This window comes from Nakaseomyces glabratus, chromosome B, assembly GCF_010111755.1.
Source record: "Nakaseomyces glabratus chromosome B, complete sequence".
Lineage (NCBI taxonomy): Eukaryota > Fungi > Ascomycota > Saccharomycetes > Saccharomycetales > Saccharomycetaceae > Nakaseomyces > Nakaseomyces glabratus.
In genome coordinates, this window is record NC_088952.1 from 327,604 (window position 1) to 352,627 (window position 25,024).

Sequence of the window (25,024 nt, forward strand, 5' to 3'; positions counted from 1 at the left end):
AAATTATAAAATATTAAGAACTATTAGTAAAGAAAGTGAAAACAAAATTAGCTTGTCCTTATTTATTTAAAGATTTTGCTTCTATAGGTACTCTTATTATAGTTTTATGCAGAATTACCATGAATAATAAAATATATATTACAATGTTGCGTACCGTGGTAAATTAGAAACACCTAAATACTACCACTTGGTGAATTTTCATCTCTTCCTTTTTCTCCCGCTTCATTAATATCTCCATCAATATCTTCATCTTTTTCTGCCTCATTTTGTGTTTCGCCTTCATTAGGGAGTTCTTCAGATTTAGTTTCCTGTTGCTCTTCTCCATCCAATTCTTCTTCATCGACTGCGGCAAAGTTGATAGGATCATACTTCATTCTCAAATGATCTCTCACATTAGCCTCCTTTGGAGTGGCGTTTCTTAATGTAACATTCAATTGATCAATGTTATGCTCTCTTACAATTGGCCTTATAGCATCTGCTACACGTCTACGTCTCAATTCAATTCTGGATCTCAAAGGCTTGTAGAAAGCGATACCTCTCTCATCGTTTAATACAATGGCTAGTTCATTGAAACCATCTTCATTATTTATAGTTGATATACCTTCTTGAGCTTGTTTTACATGCTTCATATCAAAGTCCCTTACTCTCTTAAATTTGTAATTCTTGTCTGCGATATCATCTGCGTTCAGTTGGTCTTCCAAGTTTCTTTCCATATCATCCTTTAAGTTCTCAGAGTCTTTACCATCTGTGGTGTACATAGATATCCATTCGTCCTCTTCCAACTCTACTGGCCTGAAAATGGCTGTGGATAGGGCTAACTTCTTCTTTTCTTGAGCATCAAATGCGGCACTGCCCACCAATCTTAATGTGAAGTAATTTTGATCCATAGAAGCAGTGTCAGGCAACAGACTCCAGGTCTTCACAGCCTTCAATTTCTTTTTGACTGGATGTTGTAACTTATCTAGATTCTTTGCGGTAGATTCGAATGTACTTTCAACCTTCTCGACAATCTGCGAGGCATTCAAAATTGCTTCGTCAGAATCTCTCCTCATTCTCTTACCAAGAGCATTAACACCACGTTTCTTACCACCATCGACTTGTGTTATAGAAGATGAAACATACTCTGTCCTTCTCAAGAATGTGACCTTGGACATATCAGTTTTCGTTAGTCTATCTACCCTCGGATCACGGAGCAGTACACGATCTTCTGGATGAAGTTTGATGCTACCATCAAGTGCGTAAAGAAACTTCTTATCCTGACGGTTAAGAAGGCCCGGTATCTGCATCAAATCCAATGGCATACCTAAATCGTTGTCGATTTTAATCAATGGGGTAACATTGGTCTTCACGTAAAGAGAGTCAATGAGCTGCGGTGAATCCACATTCTCCTCAGGACGTTCGGGAACAGCCAATAGCTTAGGTGGCAGCAGTGGTGCTGGCAGGTTGTTCTGAAATTTTATCTTAGCGACATAGTCTTGTTTTTTCGACATCTTTCCTGCGTTTTGCCTCCAGTTGATAAATAACTCCTACCTTTATCCCAAATATAACCGTCGAAATGACTTTAAGTTGGTATTAATTGGCAAAATTATATTAAATGTTGTCTACCACACCCAGTGACTATTCTACTTGGTCTTCTCTTTTTGCTCTTCAATTTTGAAATTTCACTGGAGGATTGAACGCTTCGAGCGATTATCCAGCGTCGTTCAATGGTACAAGTATACGATAGCAACTGCTCTTTGAGCTACATCAGCAAGGCTTATGTGAGCATATATGCCAATTTGTGCGAGTTTGATGTACTTAGTTATATCGCTAGATATTTCTATAATAGCATGGTTGATTGTTGAATGCCTTTTCACCCATCATCTGCCGATGCTTCGTCTTCATCAGAGGAAACTTCGGATTCTTCATCAAGATCAGCAACAACGTTCATTTTTTCTACTTCTTGCAGCTGTGTTTGTACTTCTGGGTCTATCTCTTCTTCTTCATCTTCATCTTCTTCCTTCTCATCACCCTCATCTTCTTCGGTTTGTGTACTTCCATGAATTTGAGGAGCTGATTCTGGAGCATATTTGAAAGCTGATAATATTGATTTCGCCGAAGCGGATGCTTTATTAACATCACTAGCTTTGCTTGCAGCTGGACGTTCGGCTGGTTCAGTCTCGTCTACATCCATCTCATCATCTTCTTGTAAATCTTCCTCGGGTATATCCTCTTCCATTGACGCGTCCTTTTGCTCTGCTTCTTGACCTTGCCCCACCGGCTTGGCTGATAATTTGTGAAGACCACTGGAAGTCTTGGGCTTCTCTATATGCCGTACCACATCTTCCAAAAAAATATAATCGTCTCTGTTTCTAACACACTCAACCAATGCATCGTTAGTCAATCGCAGCCCTGCTTTCTTCTTGCCTCTCCTCAACTGAGCACCAAATAGCGCTTGCTCAACAAACGACTGTACAAATAGCTCCGTAGCAAAGGCAGTGGCCACATATGCCATATTAGACGTGAGAATGCTCTCAGGATCCACTTTACCTATACGTTTCACCTTGGATATCGGCAGTTTGGGCGTCCGGTCGCGTATCTTCTGTTGCAACACCATCTTCTCCTCTTCACTCATTGACATTTCTAGAGTTAATTAAATTCCACGGTAGTTCCAAAACACTCCACACTTGGTTTCGACCTCTTAGACAACTAAACAAATAAATTACTTTCTATACTATAAACAAGGATCAATTGTATATCGAAGACTATTTCGCTGCTTAATCGCTTCTTTTCAAAACTTAGAAAGCCTCATCGGATTCTAGAAAATAAGAAGCAAGTCCATAGAACTAGTCGCTTGTTTGGTACTAGGGAGCAAGCAAACAAGAATATTGGCAAGCTAGTGTGCAAATTTCAATTAATAGGAGCAAGCTGGACATTGGTATCGGTGTGTGTATATTTTAGGCTTGGATAGCGTTTGAATTCTTCCGGTCATAAAGGCTCTAATACCCAAGGGAAATTCAACGAAGTTATATACTATTCGTGGAAGCAACCCATTTTGCTTCAAGAATAAACGGGTCATTGAGATTTACTGATCCTTTTGACAGACGGGCTGTTAGGACAAATATAACCATAGTTTGAGCCAAACTGTCATAGTCATTGCGCTGCTCGACGGACTGGCATCAGACTATTTTACCTCTCACCATGATTCCTGCCGAGGATGCGTACATAACAGTAGAGAAGAGCTGGAAGCAGTCTACACTGCCTCCTTGTTCCGATATGTTTCCGTGGGCTCATGAGTTTTATGTGAATTCGCCGAGGCCTTCATATGCGGGGTCGGCTATTATCTTGAGATCGAAGACAACAAGAGATAAGACGATCGATAATATTGCAAGGTTCAGAGGATCGGTAGACCTGGCGGACGTGTTTATGTCATGGCCTAATGTGACTGACATGTCTACAAACGATATTTCTTTAGAAGATGAAATACTGTCGTTAAATATAGGTTTCACCAAACAAATGGTCGATCTTTGTAAACATGCCGGTGTAATGCCCTTTCTAAAGACAGATGTTCCAGCATATTCCCAATTTCATCTAAAGCGTATGCGAAATAGAGTGATGAATAGACATCATTCCGCAAGTCTTTCGAGCGCCAGTTGCCGTTCTTCCAGATCACCCGAGTCGAACATAAACCCACTAAGGCGGTTTGATTTACAATGCGCTAAAATGATTGAAATAGCACAGCATATTTTAGTGTATTGTTTACATTTTGAGAATGGCAGAGACCATTTGCAATGCAAAACATGCCAAATGGTGACAGATATTATAAAGCTAGCTCTATTTCACCTGCGAGCTAAAATCAATATAGAGCAAACTGACCTTGGCTATAATCAGATAATTGACTATATAGGGTTTTCTAGCTTTGCTGATCTTCCAACGGGATTTTTAGTGGTACCCTTGAATCATGTTAGGGATGTGATAATCTCGCAAAACAATGAAACGCGACAGCATCAATTGATTTCACAATATGATATATTGAGATTTAACAATTGGGATAGTGATTTGAAATATCATGAGAATATGGAGTTGGCTATCTTTACGTCTGCGACCAATATTGATGATACAATATGGGTTGGTAATCACCAAGACAACGTTAATTATAGAAAACAATTTGCCCTTAGGGAATTGGGTAAATACCAAAAACCAAAAACTGTAATGAATGCACCCTCTGTGGATAGATCAATAATTAATGTAGATGCAATAAGTTATGATGATTCTAGTCTTTGCAGTGAAAAGTTGTATTACATTCCAAGCATAGAGGTGCCCTGGATTTTGTTTATTAAATGTAATGAATCCTCATCGTTACCATCATCTGAGATATTGGAGAATACATTAACATCTATATTGAATGCACATACTGATGAAGGTGAATTCACCCCGAGGAAAAGTAAATCGCTTGATTTTCCATCCAGTGGATCCATTGCGCTAGGTCAACTAAATATAGCATCCGTCGAAGTACTCCTTAACACTTGCTACCTAATATACCAGGTTTATGCATCCACTAAATTTCAAGCATTGCTATATTGTAGTAATGGTTATACAGAGACTTCTCTTCTATTAATTGCATATTTGATATTTTTGTGGGATATACCGTTGGAAGAAACGCTACTGAGACTACATAAAGAGTATGGCCGGCCTTATTTTCTTTTCCATGCGGACTTACAAATACTAGGCCACCTTCAATCAATTTTGCGAGAGTTCAGTCCTAATCGCAAGTCTAACAGTACCAAATATTTAGAATCGGTCAAGACGTACTTGGTCACGCAAGACCCAAAAGATCTGTTACGCTTATCGATAACCTCTGAGATGTTTAGCAATATATTCTTATTCAAACTACCTTCATCGTCCAACTTTACGAACCTAAAAGGGCCACTACCGTCAAAAATTCTTGATCATCTATACCTTGGCTCTTTGGAACACGCCGAGAAGCCAGAGCTTCTCAAGAAACTTGGCATCACCCATATTTTATCTGTCGGAGAGAGGCTTTCGTGGGTATTTAACCATGAAAGTAAAAGAAGCAAGTGTGAAGAATGGTACTCCAATTGGAAGATTATAGAAAAGCAAGGCATTCAAATTTGCTGGATACAAAATCTAGAAGATAATGGTGTTGATCCTATCATAAACCAACTCACACATGCATTAGAGTTCATCGACACCTGCTACAAACAGAATGGTAAGATATTGGTACACTGCATGGTCGGTGTGTCGAGATCGGCTACTGTATGCATTGCTGAATGTATGAAAAGATTGAAATGTGACGTAATGCGAGCATACCTCTACGTAAGAGTACGAAGATTGAACATAATTATACAACCTCACTTAATGTTCATGTATGAACTAGAAAAGTGGGCAGAAGAGTACACCGAACAGAAAACACCAAAGACGGAATGGCATCTGCTGTGCAGAGAAATATCCAAATTGAATTGCAAATATGACTAGATTACATGAAACTTTCCTCTGGTGGTTTGAGTGATGTAGGTGGGATGATTCTTTTCCATTAATAATAGTCATGAGACACAGAAACTATTTTTTCTATATTTCGATCTTGATAAATAAATACTAATAAAACGGCATCGTAATAACAAACCAAGTACCCCTCCATAACTAGCATACTACATCTAATCTCTTAGTAACTACATTAATAATATTTATCAAAATCACGTGATATAATTGCATACCGTCTTCAAAAAATGGTGAAGTACGCCAAAACGCGAAGTGAAGACACGTTCAGTAAACGTCCAGTCTGTGTTAATGAAGCATCAATGCCATCAGAGGCATCGCAAACATTGTGCTAGAAAATATTGGTTGTGAAACCAGGAATTAGCTGTTGTTCCACGTCATTTTTATCCATCAACCTTTCTTGTATAAACAGTATAAATTAGTCAATTTTCTTTTTAAAAGAATTATCAATAAGCTGATCCCTGAATAGTGTTGCGCCAAATCAACAGTATAACGTCAACGTTTGGAAATACGGGAGTCTCTGTTATAACAGGGTTATCATATTTGTCATAGAAAAATTAATATAGTCACTGTCTTGACGCTGTTTCCTAAGGATTGCGGTTAGAGGAGAGACGGTTGTAACACTATAACGATTGAAAAAAACCCTTGATTCTGCGACTTCTCGAAATATCCCATATCGACAACGTTAATATACAGGAAACAGACCTGATTTGCATCCCACTTTCGCAACATCAGTGATATAGGTACCATGAGTGATGGCTCAGCAGATAGAAAAGGCAAAATGCGTGCCCTTGACATTTTATCAAAGCATTTGCGAGGGAAAAACAGTGACAAGACCACTCCAACAAGATATGGTCATAAAAGTGTAGAACTGGAAAGTATACTACGAAAGGACAACATTGTTAGTAGTCCTTTAGAATCAAGGGATCATCAGGAGTCTCAGAGAATCAATAACCCTCATTCTAATACAGCCTCACCTACTCCAAAGAGAAGAAAGCTCAATACCCAAGCGATATCAAGTGACAATAAGACGAAACAAGTACTCTCAATTGGGGAGTTATCGCACCCAGATATGCAGTCAACTCCTGCCAGGAGTCGCATCATGAAAAAGGATATTGGCGACCAAAATATGTCATCTAGTGAAATCTATTCACCGAGCGTTAACAAATCAGTCAGCTTTCTTGATGAAAGTAATAAAAACTCCGAATCGACAAGTTCCAATTCTTCTCCAAGGCATTCACCCACATCTAAACCCAAAAAATCCATTCTAAGAAACTCATCTTCACCTGAGCATAACAAGCAGAGAATGAATGACAAATACGGAAAACCGATAGCGGCTAATGTACATTTGTCTCGATCTGAAAATCATTCTAAAAATCAATACTCACCAGATAATTTACAGTTCTGGGGAAATGGAGAGATACACAGCCTTTCGAGTAATAATTCCGTAGCAGAGTTTGAAAAGCTATTTTTGGGGGCCTTGAAAATATTAATGCAATCGAAAAATCCTGAATATGGAGCTAAAAAGTTTGAAGTGCATGCCACTATAAATAACATTATGCCATCTTTTTCCAGTACAACATCTAATCAATTTATTGAAAAGGCTGCCCATATTGTGAAGGACAATTTGAAGATAATTGCCAATATAAGTATCGAGCACCTACGCGATGAACAAAACTCTCTTTTACAAGACAAGGAAAAAAAGAATCCCTTTAGTATCAGACTTTACATCCAAATTGTGAGGTTTTTTACTAATTTATTTGGCTCTTTTATTATCAACAAATTTCTTATCAGCAGTAAGGCTTTATGCGAAAGAATGAAACAAGTTTATGAGCTTTCTCTTGAAGCTTTGAAAAACGAGAACTCTAATAAGATGATGTTGATATGCCAAATGACGTTTTTGAGAGATGAGAAGCTCAGTTATATAAGTTTCACTGAAGATGAGGGTAAACATATGATTCAAATTATAAATCAAATACGGGACATACCTAGTACCAATGCCATTTGTGAGAAATTGATGTTAATCAAGCAGTTTTTAATTAAGTTTCCTGGACCTATGATATCTACAATTCCAGAATGGCTTCCAACACAAGTTATTTCAAAGATTGTCTTCTCTGAGGATGTTTACTCAACAAAAACCGGATTTACAGCGATTTCGGTACTCTTAGAACTTCTTAAGAGATGTATTGATCACTCAATAGGCCATGAATATGTATTTCAGTGTTTACACATCGATTCTACAGCTCTGTACTTTGGAGATTCAAAAGACAAAAAGCTACAGTGGTCTAATAATACTTTGGAACAAACATATGACATAAATGAGACTCATCTTGCAGCTATTCTAAGAGATCATATTGACTACCTAGTTAACTCCAAGAGAGAGTATAAATTGGCAATGGACATGTGGTTATCATTTATGGGCCTCCTTTTCAATAGTAAAGGAAGGCTGGCATTTCTTGCATCAAAAGAGGGTGAAAAGTGGGTAGATATCAATCTGAACTGCTTATCGGTGAACGATCCAAAGTGTAGGATATTATCACTTAAGGTATGGAGGATTCTTATCTATTGTGTGACAAATAATATTGATTTTCTGGGTGAAAAGGAAGCTAAAAAAATTTCTCAAGTACTTTTGAATCCTGTTAACGTTACCGTTAATAAACTAGAGGATAATAGTACATTTATGGGAGTTAAATATTTGCTCAATGACTTTTTTTTTAGTACCTGCGGGATAACTAACAAATGTAAACCGACTACAAATATAGTACTTTGGGGGAATTTTATATTTCCGATGCTCGCAACGCTACTCAATTATTCAGCAAATGAAGATGTTAAATTTGAGTTAGATACGTATATCGGGAAGCTTTTGACTAAAGCTATTCAAAATCAGAAGAATGTAGATAAAACAAAATCTCTACATCCTATAAAGGTCATAGCATCAGAGGGCGTATCCGTTGATGATATATCTGCTCTCCAATTATCTCAGCTTCCCTATTTGCTAGAAACATTGGGCTCTGTCATTCTTCTATATGTGTTGAATAGCAAATCCCAAAATCATAGTCAGACAAGAATGCTAATATTGGAATACTTAGAACAGATACCGAATAATCAAATTACTCTGTCCACACTTTGTAGGTGCATCTCTATGTTTTATGAATACTACAATAGCATCGATTTCATCGCAAATTCTCCACGATCCCTTATCTCTGACATGTCAAGAGTCTGTATTAAATTTAAGGACATTATTTTTGATGATAACTATAATGTTTTTAGGAACTTCATTCTTTCATTTCTCATGCTATTTCAAGAAGAAGAACATCATGTAGATAATCTACTTCAAGAACTCATACAGAATGCACTGCAGGCAAATATATCGGAGTTAAAACTTATTGAAGGCATTTTGTCTCTCAAGAAAACAGATTGTGATCTGTTTGCTATTAATTGGGTTGGTAAAAAGTTACTCTCACCTTCAGTTCAAGAAGGTGACTTTATTTTATATTCTAGAATTGTTGCAAAAATCAGTGAAAAGCAAACCATTGTTAACTTTCTCGATTTAGCTGATAAACTGGGGTTTGAAGTAAATCCCACGGAAATACTAAGAATTAGTTTTTGGAAACCATCTGGACTTGTTATTTTTCTCGAGGAATATATCGCAAAACATCATGTTGACTTTGCTGATATTGTGAGCTCGATCATAGATGCTGATAGATTAAATAATGTGGAACTTTTTAGCTACGTTCTTAAGCATCTACCAGAAAACCAGAAAAGTGCGTTTATTAAGCAGCATTATACTAAGTGTCCTCTTATCTGGAATCAAGGAGTGTTGATTGATGATTATGATCTTATTGACATTACATTGGACTGTGAAATATGCACATTTATAGCCCATCATTTCTCATTTCTGTCTACTTCCTCCAAGGCAAAATTATTAATCATATTCATTGAGAAAGATATGTATGACTTGCTCGTTCAATTCAGATACAATTTGATACAGGAATTTTTGCCAACCCTAACTATATATAAAAAGGATGACATTATAACCACAGTACAGCAACACTTAATTAATTATTGCTTTGCAAAAAATAGTTTTGTCTTGCTAGATTGTATTGAACCATCTACATTGACGTCAAGGACCTTAGAAGATGTTATTAAGCTACTTGAGAAATCGTATGAGGACAACATTACATTTGTTCCGGCCAAATATATTATTTTTATTGATAACCTACCAATGGATACTAAAATTAATACCACAGAAATTTTAAGAGTGTATCTGGTCACCGGCGATGTTACACAGTGTTTGTTCTTCTTGACATCATTAATTAACGATAAGAAAATGGTTCCGTTAACTAGATGCCGAAATGAAGTTTTCGATTTCTTTATTGCCTTGGATTCTTCAAATGACCTAAGCATAAAAGCAAAAGCAGTTACCACTTTTGAGAGTTTAATTAATGTTATCTTTTTACTAAGAAAGAAGGTGGATATTGGATTCTTATCACAATACATTGCCAGATTACCAGAAAGACCATCCAGATATCTAGTTGATTTATCAGAGAAATTAATATTAAATAAATCATTCAACAGAAGTAAGTTCAGAAACTCTTCTAGCTTCAATGATTTACACACACACGTTAGAACATGGTGTAACCAGTTAGATAATACGTCTGGAAGTCCCAGGGAAACTACACCAATCTCAGCAGCCCACATCAATGACCATATAAATAAAAATGCCTTGAGTCTTGAAAAAGATAAAGATAATTTAACAAACAATACTGAACAACAGAAAAATATTCCGAATTCAAAATCTCAAGAAATCTCAAAATTCAGTAGTAACATAGCAGATGCCAATGATCTACCTTCTAACACTAGAGAATCTAACTGTGATGGGTCCCAAAGCACTGAACCAGCTGGAGGGAAAATGATAAAAATAGATAAAGGGCAAATTAGCGCAGATATGAAGAATAACAAAATCGCGCCAAGGCAAATTTCTTCTATTGCCAGTGAACCGGATACTTTAGTCAACTCCAATATTGACAATAAATCTATGATTGAAAAGGGTAAAAATGGCGATAAAACAGTTAATAATAATGCAACTACTAATGATTTTGAATATCGGACATCTGAAGATCCAATTGTTTCCGTTAATATTCCAATTTTCAACTCTAGAGTTTCAGGTCTCGATAAATTAAATAATCAAAAAATTTCAGATGAGTATGTTATTAGTAGTCATGACCTAGAACTTGCCAGAAATGGTTTACAAAACCAGGCACAACTTCATGATATGCATGAGGGATATAAAAAGAAATCTGCAAATCTATTGACTCAACATAACATGAGACCACCATTTGAGGATGTTGCTATTCCAACTCATAAAGAGTTGAAGATTCCAATCTTTAATTCATTGATACTTAAAAGTACCAACCAACAACCAATGATTCCTAACTCTCAAAGAAAAGTGCAATCAGAGGTTGCTATTAGAAAAAGACCACTCGGGAATCCGAGCACACAAGGCCAATACACTGATATAGAGAATGAGAGAGTTCGTGACTATGATGATAGTCAAAGTCTTGAGGATTCTGCTGACATACGACTACATTTTCCTAACAAACGTGCTCGCCGTATCGTTTCCAAACTCAGAGGATTTAGTGAATACGACATGGGCCAGTTATCTGCAGAAGAAAAGCGCAATTTGAGAATTGAGCTTTTGGATTTCCTTATGAAAATCGAATATCATACCATAACCGATTAGCCACTTACTGTTAAGATTTGAAACCAATGATCCTAACTTGACTTCTGACTCCCTTCTCTCAAGATTTGTATTGTACACGATCTTGAGTACGTAAATGGATAATGCTTTCTCACACTTTTTAGTTATTTAATCAGTTCGCAAGTAGTAGATTAGGTATTATATCATAATCCGTAAAAATTGTATTATATATATATATGACTGTGGAAAAATTAAATACACAAACATAACAAATGCACACCTACTCCCAGATTGAGCCAATGTCTAAATTAGCCGAATCCATAAATCCATCAATGGCGAAGTTGTCGATAGGTAAGAAATCAGTAGATGCCATATCAACAGAAAACAAGTCCGTCTGATCCGCGGAATTTGGGGTTATTGTTTTGTCGTTGGTTGATGTTGTAAAATCCTTGAATGAATTCACATTCAGTATAGCGCCATCTCTTCCACTTGGCAGACTGCCCATAGCTTCGGCAAGGCTATTGGGGTTGATCAATAGGCCATTGAAATTAGAATTTTGGATAATAAAATCTTCGAAGTCAGGTGTATCTAGTGATGAAGTTGTTGTATTTGGTGTTAAGTGATCACCCTGCTCTGATTCTGGTGTTGTTCCCCATGCCATATTATTCTTGGCTGATGAAATCGGTGGTAAAGAGAATTGTTCAGTAGGGTATGGGTCATTACGAGTCATTTGGGTCTGTTGTTGTATGTCAGAATTAGTGCCTGGCAAGATAGGAGTTGCAGCTCCAGAGTGAGGGGCATATTTTCTTTCTGGAATCATATTTTGGTTTGTTGTCATTGCCGTTGGATTCATCATAGGCATTGGTGCAGGTGACATCGATCTTTGCTGGTGCATATGGAGAACATTAACTTGATTTTGCTGCTGGTTTGCAGGTGATAATGGTGATGGAATCAAAGGATTTGTAACTTGATGGCTGTCAGGACCCAATTTTCTTGCATCTGATTCAGAGTTGGGAGTAACTCTCATATGACTGCTAGAGTAGGTGATAGGTTGATAGGACCTGATTGGAGGTAGCTGTGGTGTCATTCTGCCATTGGCTTGGGCGTTTGGAAGCAAACCTTCAACATTACTAATAGATGGTAAATTTGTCACACTTGGTCTGGATGGCATAAAGCCTAACGCATCTTGATAAACAGGGCATTTCTTTAATTGATCTGAATCGCTTGACAATAATGCAGGTATGTTGGAAATTTTCGGATGTTTCCAGTTGGAAAGTAAAAGCTTTCCAACACCATGCTTATGTTTCGATCCATTCTTTTTACTACCAAATGATCCACTTGGAGTGGTTAGTAACGATATGAAGAAACCGGTAGACTTCATCACCCTAACAGAAAAGCTATATTTGGGGGCCAGTTTTTCAGTCAATTGCTTGAATAAAACCATTCTTGACATTAATTTCTCAGCCAATGAGTCTGAATTGTCCAGGTTAATATTTTGCATTAAATCATCTTGAAATTGGTTATCTTGGTTCAGATTATTTGGCTCTTCAGTGTTTTCATCTTCTACGCTACTACTATTACAACTGCTTGGTACACTTGTACCAAAGATCGTCTGTGTTTCCTTCAGTCCGTTTAATGGACCACATTTCACCCTCAGTATCAGGCATATAATGAATTGAAGAGCTCGATGTCCTATATCTAAGCTGTGGAAGCACAGTATCACATTCATATACTTAAATAACGGATTCTGGTCAGAAACACCAACAAAGTATAGCATACAGTTCCTATAACCGTCAAGCGCATAATCTAAGGCTTTCTGAGCATAATTCTTTGCTAGTATGGTAGTTGTTGGATCTTCTGCACCTAACGGTTCATAATGAGTAAATAAAATGTAATTTAGCAAGTACAGTAGCATCCTCAACGTCATATGTTTCGAGAAAAATAAAGCCTTGGACGTCATCTCATGTGGAAGGTCTAGTTTTTTGTCAACATCTTGACCAATTCTCTCGTTCTCATCGCCTACTATTTCCTGTTCTGATTTTCTTGCGAGTAATATATCCTCCATCCTAGGCAAATCATATATATCATCAAACTTTTGCAGCCCAATTGGTACTTCTGATGTCGACAGTAAGCCATGGTTTATAAGAGAATTAATGACATCATTGATACCTTTCTCACCATCAGTCAATTTTTGAAGGTTAGAGATCAAAGCATCAAGTTCAAACTTCCGGACATTCTTAGCAATTGATATATTGAGAGTATGGTTTAAGACAGCAACGATACAAAGATCTAGTTGGTAAAACAGTGTATAGTTTTTTATTATAATAAGTTCTTTTATGTCCTTCACGTAATCAATCTTGGATGCGGAGGGTAGTTTGGTATCGCTGATATCATTCAAATTTCTGATTAGTCGCGGTGAACCAAGTAACAATGATTGCTGTACGTCAAGACTTACAATATAATACCAAACCTTTCTCCATGTATGCTTTGCTCTCTCGATTGATACATTAGTATCTTTGGGAGAAACAGATGGAGTTTCTGATCCATTTCGATTGGAATTGCTAGGAGGACCAGATCTTGTATTATCAGTAGTTAAATTGGCGGAGACAACGTTTAGCTGAGGGAAGTTGTCTGGATCTCTATGTAAACCACAGCTAAATGCCATCATCATGATGCTAGATAACAAAATTTGGTGGGATTCATTATCAAAGTTACCCGCAGAGTTACCTTGACTGGAGGCATTTGCACAGTTCATTAGGTAGAATTTGAAGAATACAGCAAACTGAATAGTTGACATGTTGACGTTCGTATTGGATATACTAGAAATTTCATCAAACTTTATCAGATGTTTTTTGACTAAATCAAGGGCAAAACCATCTACCTCATATTTCAGGAGCTGGAGTTCATCCTTGAGCCTCAGTGATGACGCTAACGATCCTGATTCGTAATCTTCGTTTTTAAAATCATGGTCTGTGCGTAATTTGTTTAATAAAGGATTCTCAATGTCGATTTTACAAGAGTTCATCGGTAAAGATAGCCAAACTAACCTCATGATTATGATTAAGATACCTAAATTAGAGTAATCTGTTGGTTTGTTAAGTGTCATTGAAGTTATTGGTTCTAATTCTAGATCAGAACTAGTGCTCATTATCGTATTTGAGATCAGCGAATTCAGGTCAAATATCTGATTTATGTTATTCTTAAAGTTCAGTTCATCAAGAATAGGTATAACAGGGTAAAAATGTTTGAAAAATTTGTCTATGTATAGCATAATTATTCTTTTTGGAGGTAGCAATTGACAAAGTTTTTCAATGACTTCTTGTTTAGTTAGAGGTTTGTCATTGAGTCCAGCTCCTTGCATTTTTTCTTTGGTGTATTTGGAATGGTTTATAGGGCATTTTTTAGTAGCAGCATTCTTATTATCAGTATTGGCACTCGTCAGGTTAGAGTCATTTACTTTATGATCAACAGGACACTTATTTTGTACAATATGAGTATGTGGGGGGTGCATAGGTTGGAATTGACCTGCATTGCTATTTACGCCAACAGGGTTACTCATCGCTCTATGATCGATTGGGCACTTGCCAATTGAGCTCTTTGGTGTATCATTAACCATAGGTGTTGTCTTGACAAAATGATTTTTCTGTTCGGATTCTGCAGCTTTGAATTTGCTGTGATCAATAGGACATTTTCCTCCGTTCTTTTGTCTTTTTCTTCGTTTGTGTCCAGAACCATTGGTATAGTATTCTAAAAGCTTTTCTCTCATAGTGAAAATATGAGTCCATAGTAATTTCAAGTATGGATCACCTTTCATAATGGCAAGCCAGTGAGTAGCTCCCAAATGAATAGTACCATTTGATTTAATATGAAGCAAATCGAATTGTCTGGTTAGATCGAGTTCGTCATAATCGTGTTCTTTAACAGGTCTAGCCATGTCGTCAACCATATTGGTATCATCCTCTAGTTTGACCATTGGACTGTTTGTTAATTTAATAGGGGCATCAACCGGTGAACTCAATCCAACAGGAGAGTTTACAACAGAGGCGCCTAAAGATGCTGTTACAGCTGGATTGTGCATATACCTCGCTAGCTTTTCTTCCAGAATTTTGCACCTCTCTTTCAGATTCTTCAGTTCATTATCTTTGGAAATTTCTTTCTTAGCATCCTGTGCCCAGTTTTGTTCCATGTAATGGCAAAGATGAGCAACACCTGTCTTAGTACATTGGTTACAATGTGGCCTTGTTTTATCACACTTTACCTTACGCTTTCTACAAATTGTGCAACTTAGTGGAATTCTATTCCTTTTCTTTTTTGGAGCAGCTCCTGGTATTGTTGTAGTGGTACTCATTGTCGTCTTTAGGGTACAGTGAGTATAGCGGAATACTTAAATCGAAACAGCTAGTAGAGATGTAAAAACCTATAATTCTATGCTTATTTCGTCCTGTCTTGGAAATAGTCTCTCTTGTTAGTGTACCGAGGATATTTATCGAAAGATTAAAGCCTAAGATGCCTGTATGACTTGTGATAGAGGTAATGTTAATGAAATTCAATTGGAGATATTCAACTCTATTCTTGGAGCTGTAGTGCAGTTATTTCGGAAAGTAAAATTAAAATCAAATTAATAACAAATGGGAAAAAGATCAAAGTTATAAGAACAATAAAAAACCAACTTCTATGGGTATGATTCAACCAATCATGAAAGTTGGGCAAAATTACTATTTGTAATAGTTATTGAAATGGAAGTAAACAACTTTATGAATCAGAAACAAAAAATTCAACAACTTGTTAGCTTATTATTTTCTAAACTCCAATCGAGCTGAAGGAATATACATTAAGTTCCCAAGAAGAAAAAACTGTTCTTGCTTAGGATCCAAAATTAAATCTAAATGAAAATTTTTGAGTTTCAACTTCGAATGAAATAAACTTGGTAAGGTTGGTGTCTAAATGGGACGGAATGGTTCAAAAGATGTGCTTTGCAGAGCGTAAATATGGGTTCTTTTTTTTTCTTTTATCAAGATACCAATGTTCAATCTATTTGCCCCTGTTATCGAGGCCTGGCAGAATAAAACACCAAACTGCAGTCTTATTTAGACAATCATTCTTTCCCATTGTTCTTTTATTATGCACTTACCTTTATTTCTTTCTTTTTTTCTCATTAGAGATTGATGCGTGGAAGGGTCCTTTCTACAACAACAAAAGGGCATTTCAGTAACAACAGTAGTAGAAAGCAAACCGGAAAGCTCCTCGAGGAAAAGAAGATCCTCGTGTAGCAGGGAGGATAGTCACTTATCCTCTGGTAACTTCCCATTGTCCATTTTGCTATCATGGGATGGACACTACTCTGGCAGAAAAGAAATGCAGGGATATTGCAGCATTTTACGAGCCCGTTGGGAAAATCTTATCCAAAATATGTACTGGTGAGTTCTATCTTTGTTGAACAGCACCTCGTTTAGAAGAGAAGGCCTTTTGCAAGTGAATTTTATTGCCCACAGCAACTCTGCTCCAATTGTTCCTGGAATCTCCTCCAAGTCTTTCAACAGGCCAAGTGCTAATGGGCAGGTTTTTTCATTCTGTCTAAACGAAAATTGCCATCTCATCGCACTTTAAATGTTTCCTCTACAGAAAGCTGCGTGGCGGGCAGGTTTTTTCTTGTCTTTTTCTCGAAGGCAGGGCAGCTTACTAATTGAAATAATGACAATAGTGACTTTTAGCTGGATAGATCAAAGTGTTCAGGCATTATTAGTGATACGCTATGCGCTGGTTTTACTTTCTTAAGAGCAGCAAACACTTCGCAAAATATCTTCTATTGAGAAGCTTGTCAAGAGGAGTGAGAATCTTATTGTACATACAATGATTGAGCTTTATTTTTAAAGAACGCGGCCGTGGATCACGGCCGTAGATGCTATATTTTGTGTACCTATTAACATGGAATATGGACAAAGATAGTCACTATATGTGCAGCTTGTTGAAGAGTGAGGTTAGCTTTCTTTTGTAAAGTCACTAATGGGCTAGTTTCTTGTAGCAATCTCGTGAAAAGAGTATTATTTCATATGCGGTTGTCCGTACATATGCTGTCGCAATATATTTGTACCATGCTGCTATATATTGTGTCGCAGCTTTGATGTAAATGTTATCTTTCCACATGGCAGCGGCGGTTTCTAAATCTTCTTGTAGCACGAGACTGGAACAATATGAAGTCAGTATCAGGAATCCTCTGGCTGGTCCCAATGGATTACGCAAGGACTCATCCAAATATCTTGTTAAATCGTTGGTCTTCAGTAGTAATATCACAATACGTGGAATGTGTGCTAGGATTTTCATCAGTTGTTTCAATAGTTTATTCTCTTCGCCCTGTGTGGAGGTCCCTTCAAGGTCAGCAGGCATTGATGCCTTATCCAGCATCCGCTTCCTCATGATTTCTATTTCGTCGTTACCACGTACGCTGTCGATATCATAATTCAGTGCGCTCTCCACGGATCTACCAGTGATAGCCGCCGCAAAGAGAGGAAATTCATCATCAGTAATGCCCGCTAACTCATAGCTCCATTTCCTCATTTCATTTTGATCATGGCGAAGAAGACTCAGCCAAAACTTTGCATAATTTCTTCTTGTTTTCAAATCAGGATATCTGTACAGACCATGATCATACAGAACAATTTCATAGTTATGATAGCCATTCTCTTTTGTTGGTTTACAAGTTCTTATTGACAGATTTCCCATATGTGGATCACAGTGTATTCCAGCGTCTTTTGTGAATATCATACTGTTAAATATGTGAGCCAACGATTCTGATACCTCATTACGCTTGATATTATGATCTTCCAGATAGGTTGGGTCATCAAGTCTAGCACCACCAATGTATTCCATTATCAGAACTCTATCCTTGTGTAGCAATACTTTTGGTACCCTGACACTTGTGGCTCTTTTCAGTTTCTTGTTTTTATTAAAAAACTTGGCTGTTAATTCAGCATTTTGAGCTTCTTTATTGAAATTTATCTCATCGTAGATGGAACTATGGAGTTCATCCGCCAACCATACCAACGAATATTGAGGGAAAACTTTATCTAAGGTTGCAAAAACAAACTTGGTCATCATAACATCGACGGACACAAATTCTTGCAACTGTGGGTGTTGAAACTTTACTGCTACTACCTCCTTGGTTCCTTGTTTGAGCTTAGCCCTATGAACTTGAGCCAAGGAAGCCACACCAAGGGGTTCATCATCAATCCATTCAAAATAAGTAGTAAGATCTTCACCAGGAATTTCTTTGGCAAACATACGGTCTATGTCGTCTAGAGATGACTCCGGGCAATGATCCTGCAAAGGCACCATAGTTTGAGTCCACTCTAGGGGTAAAATATATGACATCGCCCCAATATGCTGTCCCAATTTTATAAAGACACCACCATTCTTCTCTAACGCTTTCAACGTGATATTAGCAGCTTTCAAATGGCATTGACGTAAATTCTCATCCTTTTGGTCTTCATCATCAATGGTATCATTTAATGATAATACCTTCTTGTATTGAATAACACATCGAGAAAGTGCGATAGTAACTACACCGATACGTTTGAAGCTGATATATCCATGCCTTACAGTGTTGTGAAAATTCTCATTTGTCTCATACAGAATACAACTGGTACCAACACTTAACCCTAGTACTTGTACCCATCTCTTGTTATAAAACCTTGATTTGGCTACTCCGACTATCGGGGTTTTGGGCCTCGTTAGATTCCTGATTAATGTTGGCAAACTCATCGCAAATACCAGTGACTAACTATTAAAGTGTGTTTATTATGGTATTTAACTCAGCAGTCCATACATATATTGTAGTTCATGTTGTTCAAATTCTCAATCACGCAGGTAACGGTTGAGATATGTCAAATTCCATTGCTCCAACTCCCTCCGCGTTTTCCGTGTTCGCCAAGCTGCTGGATATAATCAAATAGTGATCAATTAAAGTAATTCAATATAATAATTCCAAGTTGACATTACGTGTATTTCGTAGTCCTGTGAGCACTAATTACTAGTTTACTAGCCGAATAGTGCCAAGTTTTCTTGTATTTAGTAAAAAGAATGTGAAGTTTAGTCTATAAATTTATATAAATAACCAATTCGAGTGCATGCTTACTCGAGAAGCTAATCTACTTTCTTAATGAATAAATATTTGGTTCCTGTGAATTAAAAAGGTGGACAATTATGTCTATTGTACAGTTGGTGGGTATTGTACCGTTAGCTTGTGACCACCAACGGGGATCTGAGAGTTGGTGTAGCTTAAGAAAGTGTTCCAAAATATGGCCACGACATTGGCTGCCAGCAACCTATGTTGAAGTGGTACAAGAGAGAAGTTTACCATCTGGAACAGCGGCCACACGCACCAATTGGTTTTCAAAGTGTCCCACCATTGTAGTTTTATTTTCTCCCTTGCGGCACCGAGACCGTGGCCCTCCAATAAGGACATGCAACCAAAATAGAATGGTAGCCCAAGTGGTGCGAATCCAAGTTGATCTACACAGACCCTAAGAACCATATTTGACCAGTGCTTGGCAGGTTTATTACTAAACTTCACCTTGGTCAAGAAGCGGTACCACCTGTCTCCAATAAAAGAAAATATCATCGACCCATATACAACAGCCCTAACGGTCCTTGGTATATCGTACTTTCCTCGCTTGACATCGTTGGTTTGGGCACTTGGTGGAAGTGTGTCTGGTCCACTGGGAAATAGTAACTGAGCAGAAACATCACCAATCCCAAATAATGCACCTGTCATGATGGAATTGGTCAGCTTAGGGCGTACTTTTAACTGATGTTCATACAATTGAAACAGCCTGATCATTGCGTTCTGCAGATGTTATTAACTAATAATTTAAACTGTATCTTTATGTCAACCTTTTGCTTTGTATAATGAATGTTCTTTGATTATTTAAAATGGTAATCTAAGGATGATCTTAGTGCTATATTTGAGACAGATGTCACTATTGGGTATTCACTGCATTGTAAATTAATTTATATAGTTACAGGGAATATGCTAGTGGTAATAACGTTGGTCAGTAATATATTATTGTAAACTTAAATTAATGAATTTTTCAAAGAATCGTATGTTATCCCCTAACAAATGACAAAAATTTAAAGTGCCACTGCTGGAATCATATAGAAATAATCGAAACGTCATTGTATCCCAGGTAATAAATTAGGTTTTGTGACAAATTTATATCGGCCGGGGAATACAAAGTGGCATGTAGTAAATATGTTATATTAGTGTTATATGCAACTCTAGAGAGCAGCGATGGCTGCAAGTTATAAAGAAACGACTGCCTTGCAGCCTGTAATTTTTAATGGATACTGCTTCTTTTTTTTGAAATGTGATCTATACTTTATTAACAATAGTACAACAAATGAAACAATATAGATACCTAAGATATGATAAAATAATATAAAATGTATAATAACTGATATATCTCACGGAGAAATAAATTAAGAAAAGAAAGAAATAATATTAAACATCATTAACCGAAAAAGCTAGGAAAAAGAAAAATAAGTGAATATTTTTGGGATATTCTCAAATTTAATATTTTTTAAAATAAAAAAGATTAAAAGATGAGATTCACTTAGAAATCTTCGTCATCGGAAGAAACGTAAGCATCACCCAATTCCTTCTTCTTCTTCATTCTCTCCTTCTTCTTCTTTCTCAATTCAGCAGAAGACAACTTCTTCTTCTTCTTACCACCGGCAATCTTGTTACCCATAGCATCGAACTTGTCTTCTTCGTCTTCCTTCTTCTCGATTCTTGGACCAGCACCTTGACCGCTGACCCAGTTGTGACCGGATGGAGTCATCTTACCGTCCTTGACGGCCCAGACTTCTTCAGTCAAGTTCTTGGTGAATTCAGCAGAGTGAGTAATGATAATAACACCACCTTCGAAAGCCTTCAAAGCCTTGGACAAAGCACCTAGGGAGTCTCTGTCCAAATAGTTAGTAGGTTCATCCAAGACGATCAAGTGAGGTCTTTGCCAAGAACAAGCAGCCAAGACCAACTTAACCTTTTGACCACCAGACAAACCTCTGATTCTGGAGTGGGAGACCAATTCAGCGTCTAGACCCAACATAGCACAGTGCTCTTCAATTTCCTTTCTGGTCAAAGGACGGAATTGACCGGAGGCCAAAGCTTCCTTCATATCAACTTCAGCAACCATCTTGGAGTGGGATTCGACCAATTCACCTCTTGGAATCCAAGCGTTGTCAACAGACATCATTGGGACCCATCTTTCAGACTTCATACCGATGTTTTCACCCAACAAGAAAGAACATTCGTACTCGTAGGTGTTCTTGAACTTTCTTCTAGCGTGGATACCAGCAATTCTTCTTGGGGTACCTTCGATCTTGAAGATCTTGTTCATAGCTTCAGCATCGTTTTCGTTGATTTGTCTGTTAGCTCTGTCCATGGTTTCTCTATCTTCACCAGTTTGGAATCTCCATTGGATATATTCAGATGGAGTCTTGTCCAAGTGGGATTCGATGTGAGCGAAAGCGTGTTGCTTAATGTAAGCGATACGACAGTTCTCGTGAGTGTAGACTTCACCGGAGGTTGGTAGCAATTCACCGGTCAAGACGTTAATCAAGGTAGACTTACCAGCACCGTTTGGACCAATGACAGCAATTCTTGAAGACAAAGAACATTGGAAGGAGATGTCAGAGATTTGTGGCTTGGAAGTACCTGGGTATTGGAAGGTCATGTTGGAGACCTTGACAATAGCCTTTTGCTTGGTCTTAACACCTTCTAGGTAACCTGGTTCTGGGAACTTGAACTCCAAGTCGGAGGCACCTAGTTCGTAGTAAGATTGAGCAGTTGGGCACTTCTTGACGAATTCAGACAAGTTACCCTTGTACTTTCTCAACTTCAAACCTTCGTAGTGGATAATGTATTGACAGACATTGTCCAAGAAACCGGAGTCGTGGGAGACAATGACGGAGGTGATACCACAGGTGTTTAGGTAGTTGACCAACCAAGCGACGTTGACGGTATCCAAATGGTTAGTTGGTTCATCCAACAATAGGATATCAGCGTTCTTCAAGACAGCTCTGGCTAGAGCCAACTTCATCTTCCAACCACCGGACAAGGAGGAGATTGGCATGTTGATCATTTCTTCAGTGAAACCGAATTCAACCAACTTAGCGGTGATAGCTTCCTTGGTACCGACTTCAGAGGAGACGACGAAGTCCAAGACAGAAGTGTCAGCGTGGGTACCGTCAATGTCGTGTTCGACGTAGACAGTCATACATTCTTCTGGGGTTGGGAAACCGTCGACTTGACCGTTAGCGATGGCTCTCATCAAAGTAGACTTACCAGCACCGTTTGGACCACATAGACCGTATCTTCTACCTCTCTTTAGTCTCAATTGGGTCTTGTTCAACAAGATCTTAGCACCGTAAGCCAAGGAGAACTCACAGTTACATAGGTCTTCACCTTCGTCTTCTTCGTCGTCGAAGTTTGGACCAACTGGGATGTTGTCGACGGCTCTCTTTCTGAATTCATCCAAGACGTCCTTGGCGTTTCTTTCATGCATGAAGATGGTCATGTATGGAGTGATGTGAGTGAACCAAGCTTGTTGGTCAATGACTCTTTCGTCGATCAAGTCACCGGCCATAGCGGCGATGTATTCAACGACAATCTTGAATCTTGGAGCGACGTTTTCGCCCTTCAACAATTCGTTGATGACACCTAGAGTGGTTTCGATGTCACCGGCGTGGGAGATTTCTGGCAAGACATCGTCCTCGGTAACGTTACCGACTCTTCTCAAGGTCTTTAGACCTCTCAAAGTAACTTCACGAGCTTCTGGGTCGGCAATGGTGGCGTAGTTGTTCTTCAAACCTGGCAATAGCTTGTCCAAGAAAGGAGCAACGACTTGTGGGTCTTCGACCAACTTACACATGTTGTCGATAATGACGGCAGCCTTACGCTTGATAGAGGTTTCTCTTTCAGCTAGACCTCTGGACAACAATGGGACCATGATGGACAAAGTAGCTGGGGTGACTTCAGCGACGAAAGTGGTGGCACCTAGCAAGTGGACGGTTTCTGGGACTTGCTTTGGATCAGCGATACAGGAGATCAATTGAGGGATGAAACGCTCGATATCCTTGTTGTCGACGGTCTCGGTGGCCTTGGTCATGGTGGCGGTAGCAGCCTCCTTGACTTCCTTCTTGGTGTCCCACATGGTTTCAGACAAGACTGGGATCAATTCAGGCATTCTTAGGGCGACTTGTTCCTTAGCGGCATCAACAAGAGCGGAGATGGCGGCCAAGACGGAGACCTTTTCTTGCCACTTGTTGGTGGTTTCCAAGGACTTGGTCAAGTGAGGCAAGTAAGCCTTGATGGCGACTGGGTTGATGGCCTTGGAGATGGCGACCAAAGTCTTGGAAGCAACAGCTTGGACATCCTTGTCCTTGTCACCGGCCTTGGCGCAGATTTCTGGGACCAAAGTGATGACGAATGGCTCGACGGATGGAGACAAGTTAGCTTCGTTAGCGATGTGGGCAACGGCTTCCAAGAAGTTAGCGGAAGTCTTCTTGTCCTTGACAGCCTTAGCCAACTCCTCAAAGAACTTTTCTGGGATATCATGTTCGATGATGTTACCGTTCAAGAAAGAAGCAACCTCTTGGGCAGCTTCGACACGGTTGTCAGCAGTAGCCACAGAAAGGTTCTTGAAAAGCTCTTCTAGAACTTTAAGAGATTGGTCAGAGTCAGTCATTTGTCAGATGTCTCTCTTTTCAGTTGTTGTGCTCAGGAGAGAAGATGAAAAGTAAATTAATATACGAAAGAGAAAACATCTGAAAGCAAGAAACATAATATATATATATGAAAGAAAAAAAATTTTTTTCACTCAAAATACATTATAGGCCATCGCAAGAAAATTTTTGAAAAAAAAAAAGCAAAAAAAAAAGCAAAAAAAAATTTTTCAGTTTGTTAGGAAGTATTGTGAACTTGTTATGGATTAGAATATTGTTTAGCTTGTTATTGTTATTGTAGTTCTAGTTCTAGTTGTAGTTGAAATTGAAATTTGAAAAAAAAAATTTTCTTTTAACATAGAAAATCGTCCTTATAGCAATAGAATTTCAGAAAAAGTATAGTGAAAAAGTGGCCCTCTTCGCCTGGCAGCTCTTTGGTAGCCTCTTACGCCCGGTAACCTTCCACGTAGCAGTAGAGTGGAAATTCAAGTGCGGGTATTTCTGTGAGGCATCTTAGAAAACAAACAGCCAAGTCGCAGTAGAAGAGAAAAAAAGAAAGAACACTTCACAGTTATGGAATTGTAGAGAGCAAGAGCGCACAGGCTCAACACCAATACCACGGTTTGTTGGCCTGTGCGAGATTTGCTAAATCGCTACATCCTCTGCACGGACAGAGTGGAATGCCGCACAGAGTAGAGAGCAGAGAGTACAGAGAGAGACAAGATGAAAATAAAAAAGAAAGAAAATAAATAGAGACGCAAATATTTCCCCTTTTTGCCTCGGAGAGGAACACCGTGGGACTACCGTAGACCCCCAAGCAATCGCGTGTGGCCTGAAAAGAGGAAGAGAGGCGACGGAAAAAGCAAGAAAAACAGAACTGCTCTGTGCGTTGTCTTCTGGGGTAACACAGTGCTGCCAGACAGGCTCTTGAAATTGAAAAAAGCAAAGAACTACGTTGGATGTTACACGGTGTCAAAACGTGGGTGGTACGTCTATGTGGACCTTTAATTATATATAGCAACTTCAGAATACATACGAGTGTAAAGAATGTTATATAAGTACATCATTAGCAATAAAACAAAAGATAAAAGATAAAAAGGGAAA

At 38.3% G+C, this 25,024-nt stretch overlaps 8 protein-coding genes across 8 annotated transcripts; 2 read left to right on the forward strand and 6 right to left on the reverse strand.

Moving 5' to 3' along the window:
- Positions 1-173: 173 nt before the first annotated feature.
- PAF1 (Paf1p) lies at positions 174-1,490 on the reverse strand (the record flags this gene model as incomplete). Its single annotated transcript, XM_445116.1, has 1 exon — positions 174-1,490. One exon carries the CDS (start codon positions 1,488-1,490, stop codon positions 174-176), a length of 1,317 nt encoding a protein of 438 aa, XP_445116.1.
- A 362-nt stretch (positions 1,491-1,852) lies between these two features.
- On the reverse strand, positions 1,853-2,620 carry DPB3 (DNA polymerase epsilon noncatalytic subunit; the record flags this gene model as incomplete). Its single annotated transcript, XM_445117.1, has 1 exon — positions 1,853-2,620. The coding sequence occupies one exon, from the start codon at positions 2,618-2,620 to the stop codon at positions 1,853-1,855; it is 768 nt and encodes a 255-aa protein (XP_445117.1).
- Positions 2,621-3,180: 560 nt separating this feature from the next.
- On the forward strand, positions 3,181-5,475 carry PPS1 (tyrosine/serine/threonine protein phosphatase PPS1; the record flags this gene model as incomplete). The annotated part of the gene is made up of 1 exon (XM_445118.1): positions 3,181-5,475. The coding sequence occupies one exon, from the start codon at positions 3,181-3,183 to the stop codon at positions 5,473-5,475; it is 2,295 nt and encodes a 764-aa protein (XP_445118.1).
- Positions 5,476-6,244: 769 nt separating this feature from the next.
- RIF1 (DNA-binding protein RIF1) lies at positions 6,245-11,239 on the forward strand (the record flags this gene model as incomplete). The annotated part of the gene is made up of 1 exon (XM_445119.1): positions 6,245-11,239. The coding sequence occupies one exon, from the start codon at positions 6,245-6,247 to the stop codon at positions 11,237-11,239; it is 4,995 nt and encodes a 1,664-aa protein (XP_445119.1).
- Positions 11,240-11,477: 238 nt separating this feature from the next.
- Positions 11,478-15,545, reverse strand: GVI51_B03311 (uncharacterized protein; the record flags this gene model as incomplete). The annotated part of the gene is made up of 1 exon (XM_445120.1): positions 11,478-15,545. The coding sequence occupies one exon, from the start codon at positions 15,543-15,545 to the stop codon at positions 11,478-11,480; it is 4,068 nt and encodes a 1,355-aa protein (XP_445120.1).
- A 1,652-nt stretch (positions 15,546-17,197) lies between these two features.
- On the reverse strand, positions 17,198-18,955 carry CQD2 (Cqd2p; the record flags this gene model as incomplete). The annotated part of the gene is made up of 1 exon (XM_445121.1): positions 17,198-18,955. The coding sequence occupies one exon, from the start codon at positions 18,953-18,955 to the stop codon at positions 17,198-17,200; it is 1,758 nt and encodes a 585-aa protein (XP_445121.1).
- A 445-nt stretch (positions 18,956-19,400) lies between these two features.
- Positions 19,401-20,033, reverse strand: SYM1 (ethanol metabolism protein; the record flags this gene model as incomplete). The annotated part of the gene is made up of 1 exon (XM_445122.1): positions 19,401-20,033. One exon carries the CDS (start codon positions 20,031-20,033, stop codon positions 19,401-19,403), a length of 633 nt encoding a protein of 210 aa, XP_445122.1.
- A 772-nt stretch (positions 20,034-20,805) lies between these two features.
- On the reverse strand, positions 20,806-23,943 carry YEF3 (translation elongation factor EF-3; the record flags this gene model as incomplete). The annotated part of the gene is made up of 1 exon (XM_445123.1): positions 20,806-23,943. One exon carries the CDS (start codon positions 23,941-23,943, stop codon positions 20,806-20,808), a length of 3,138 nt encoding a protein of 1,045 aa, XP_445123.1.
- Positions 23,944-25,024: the final 1,081 nt, after the last annotated feature.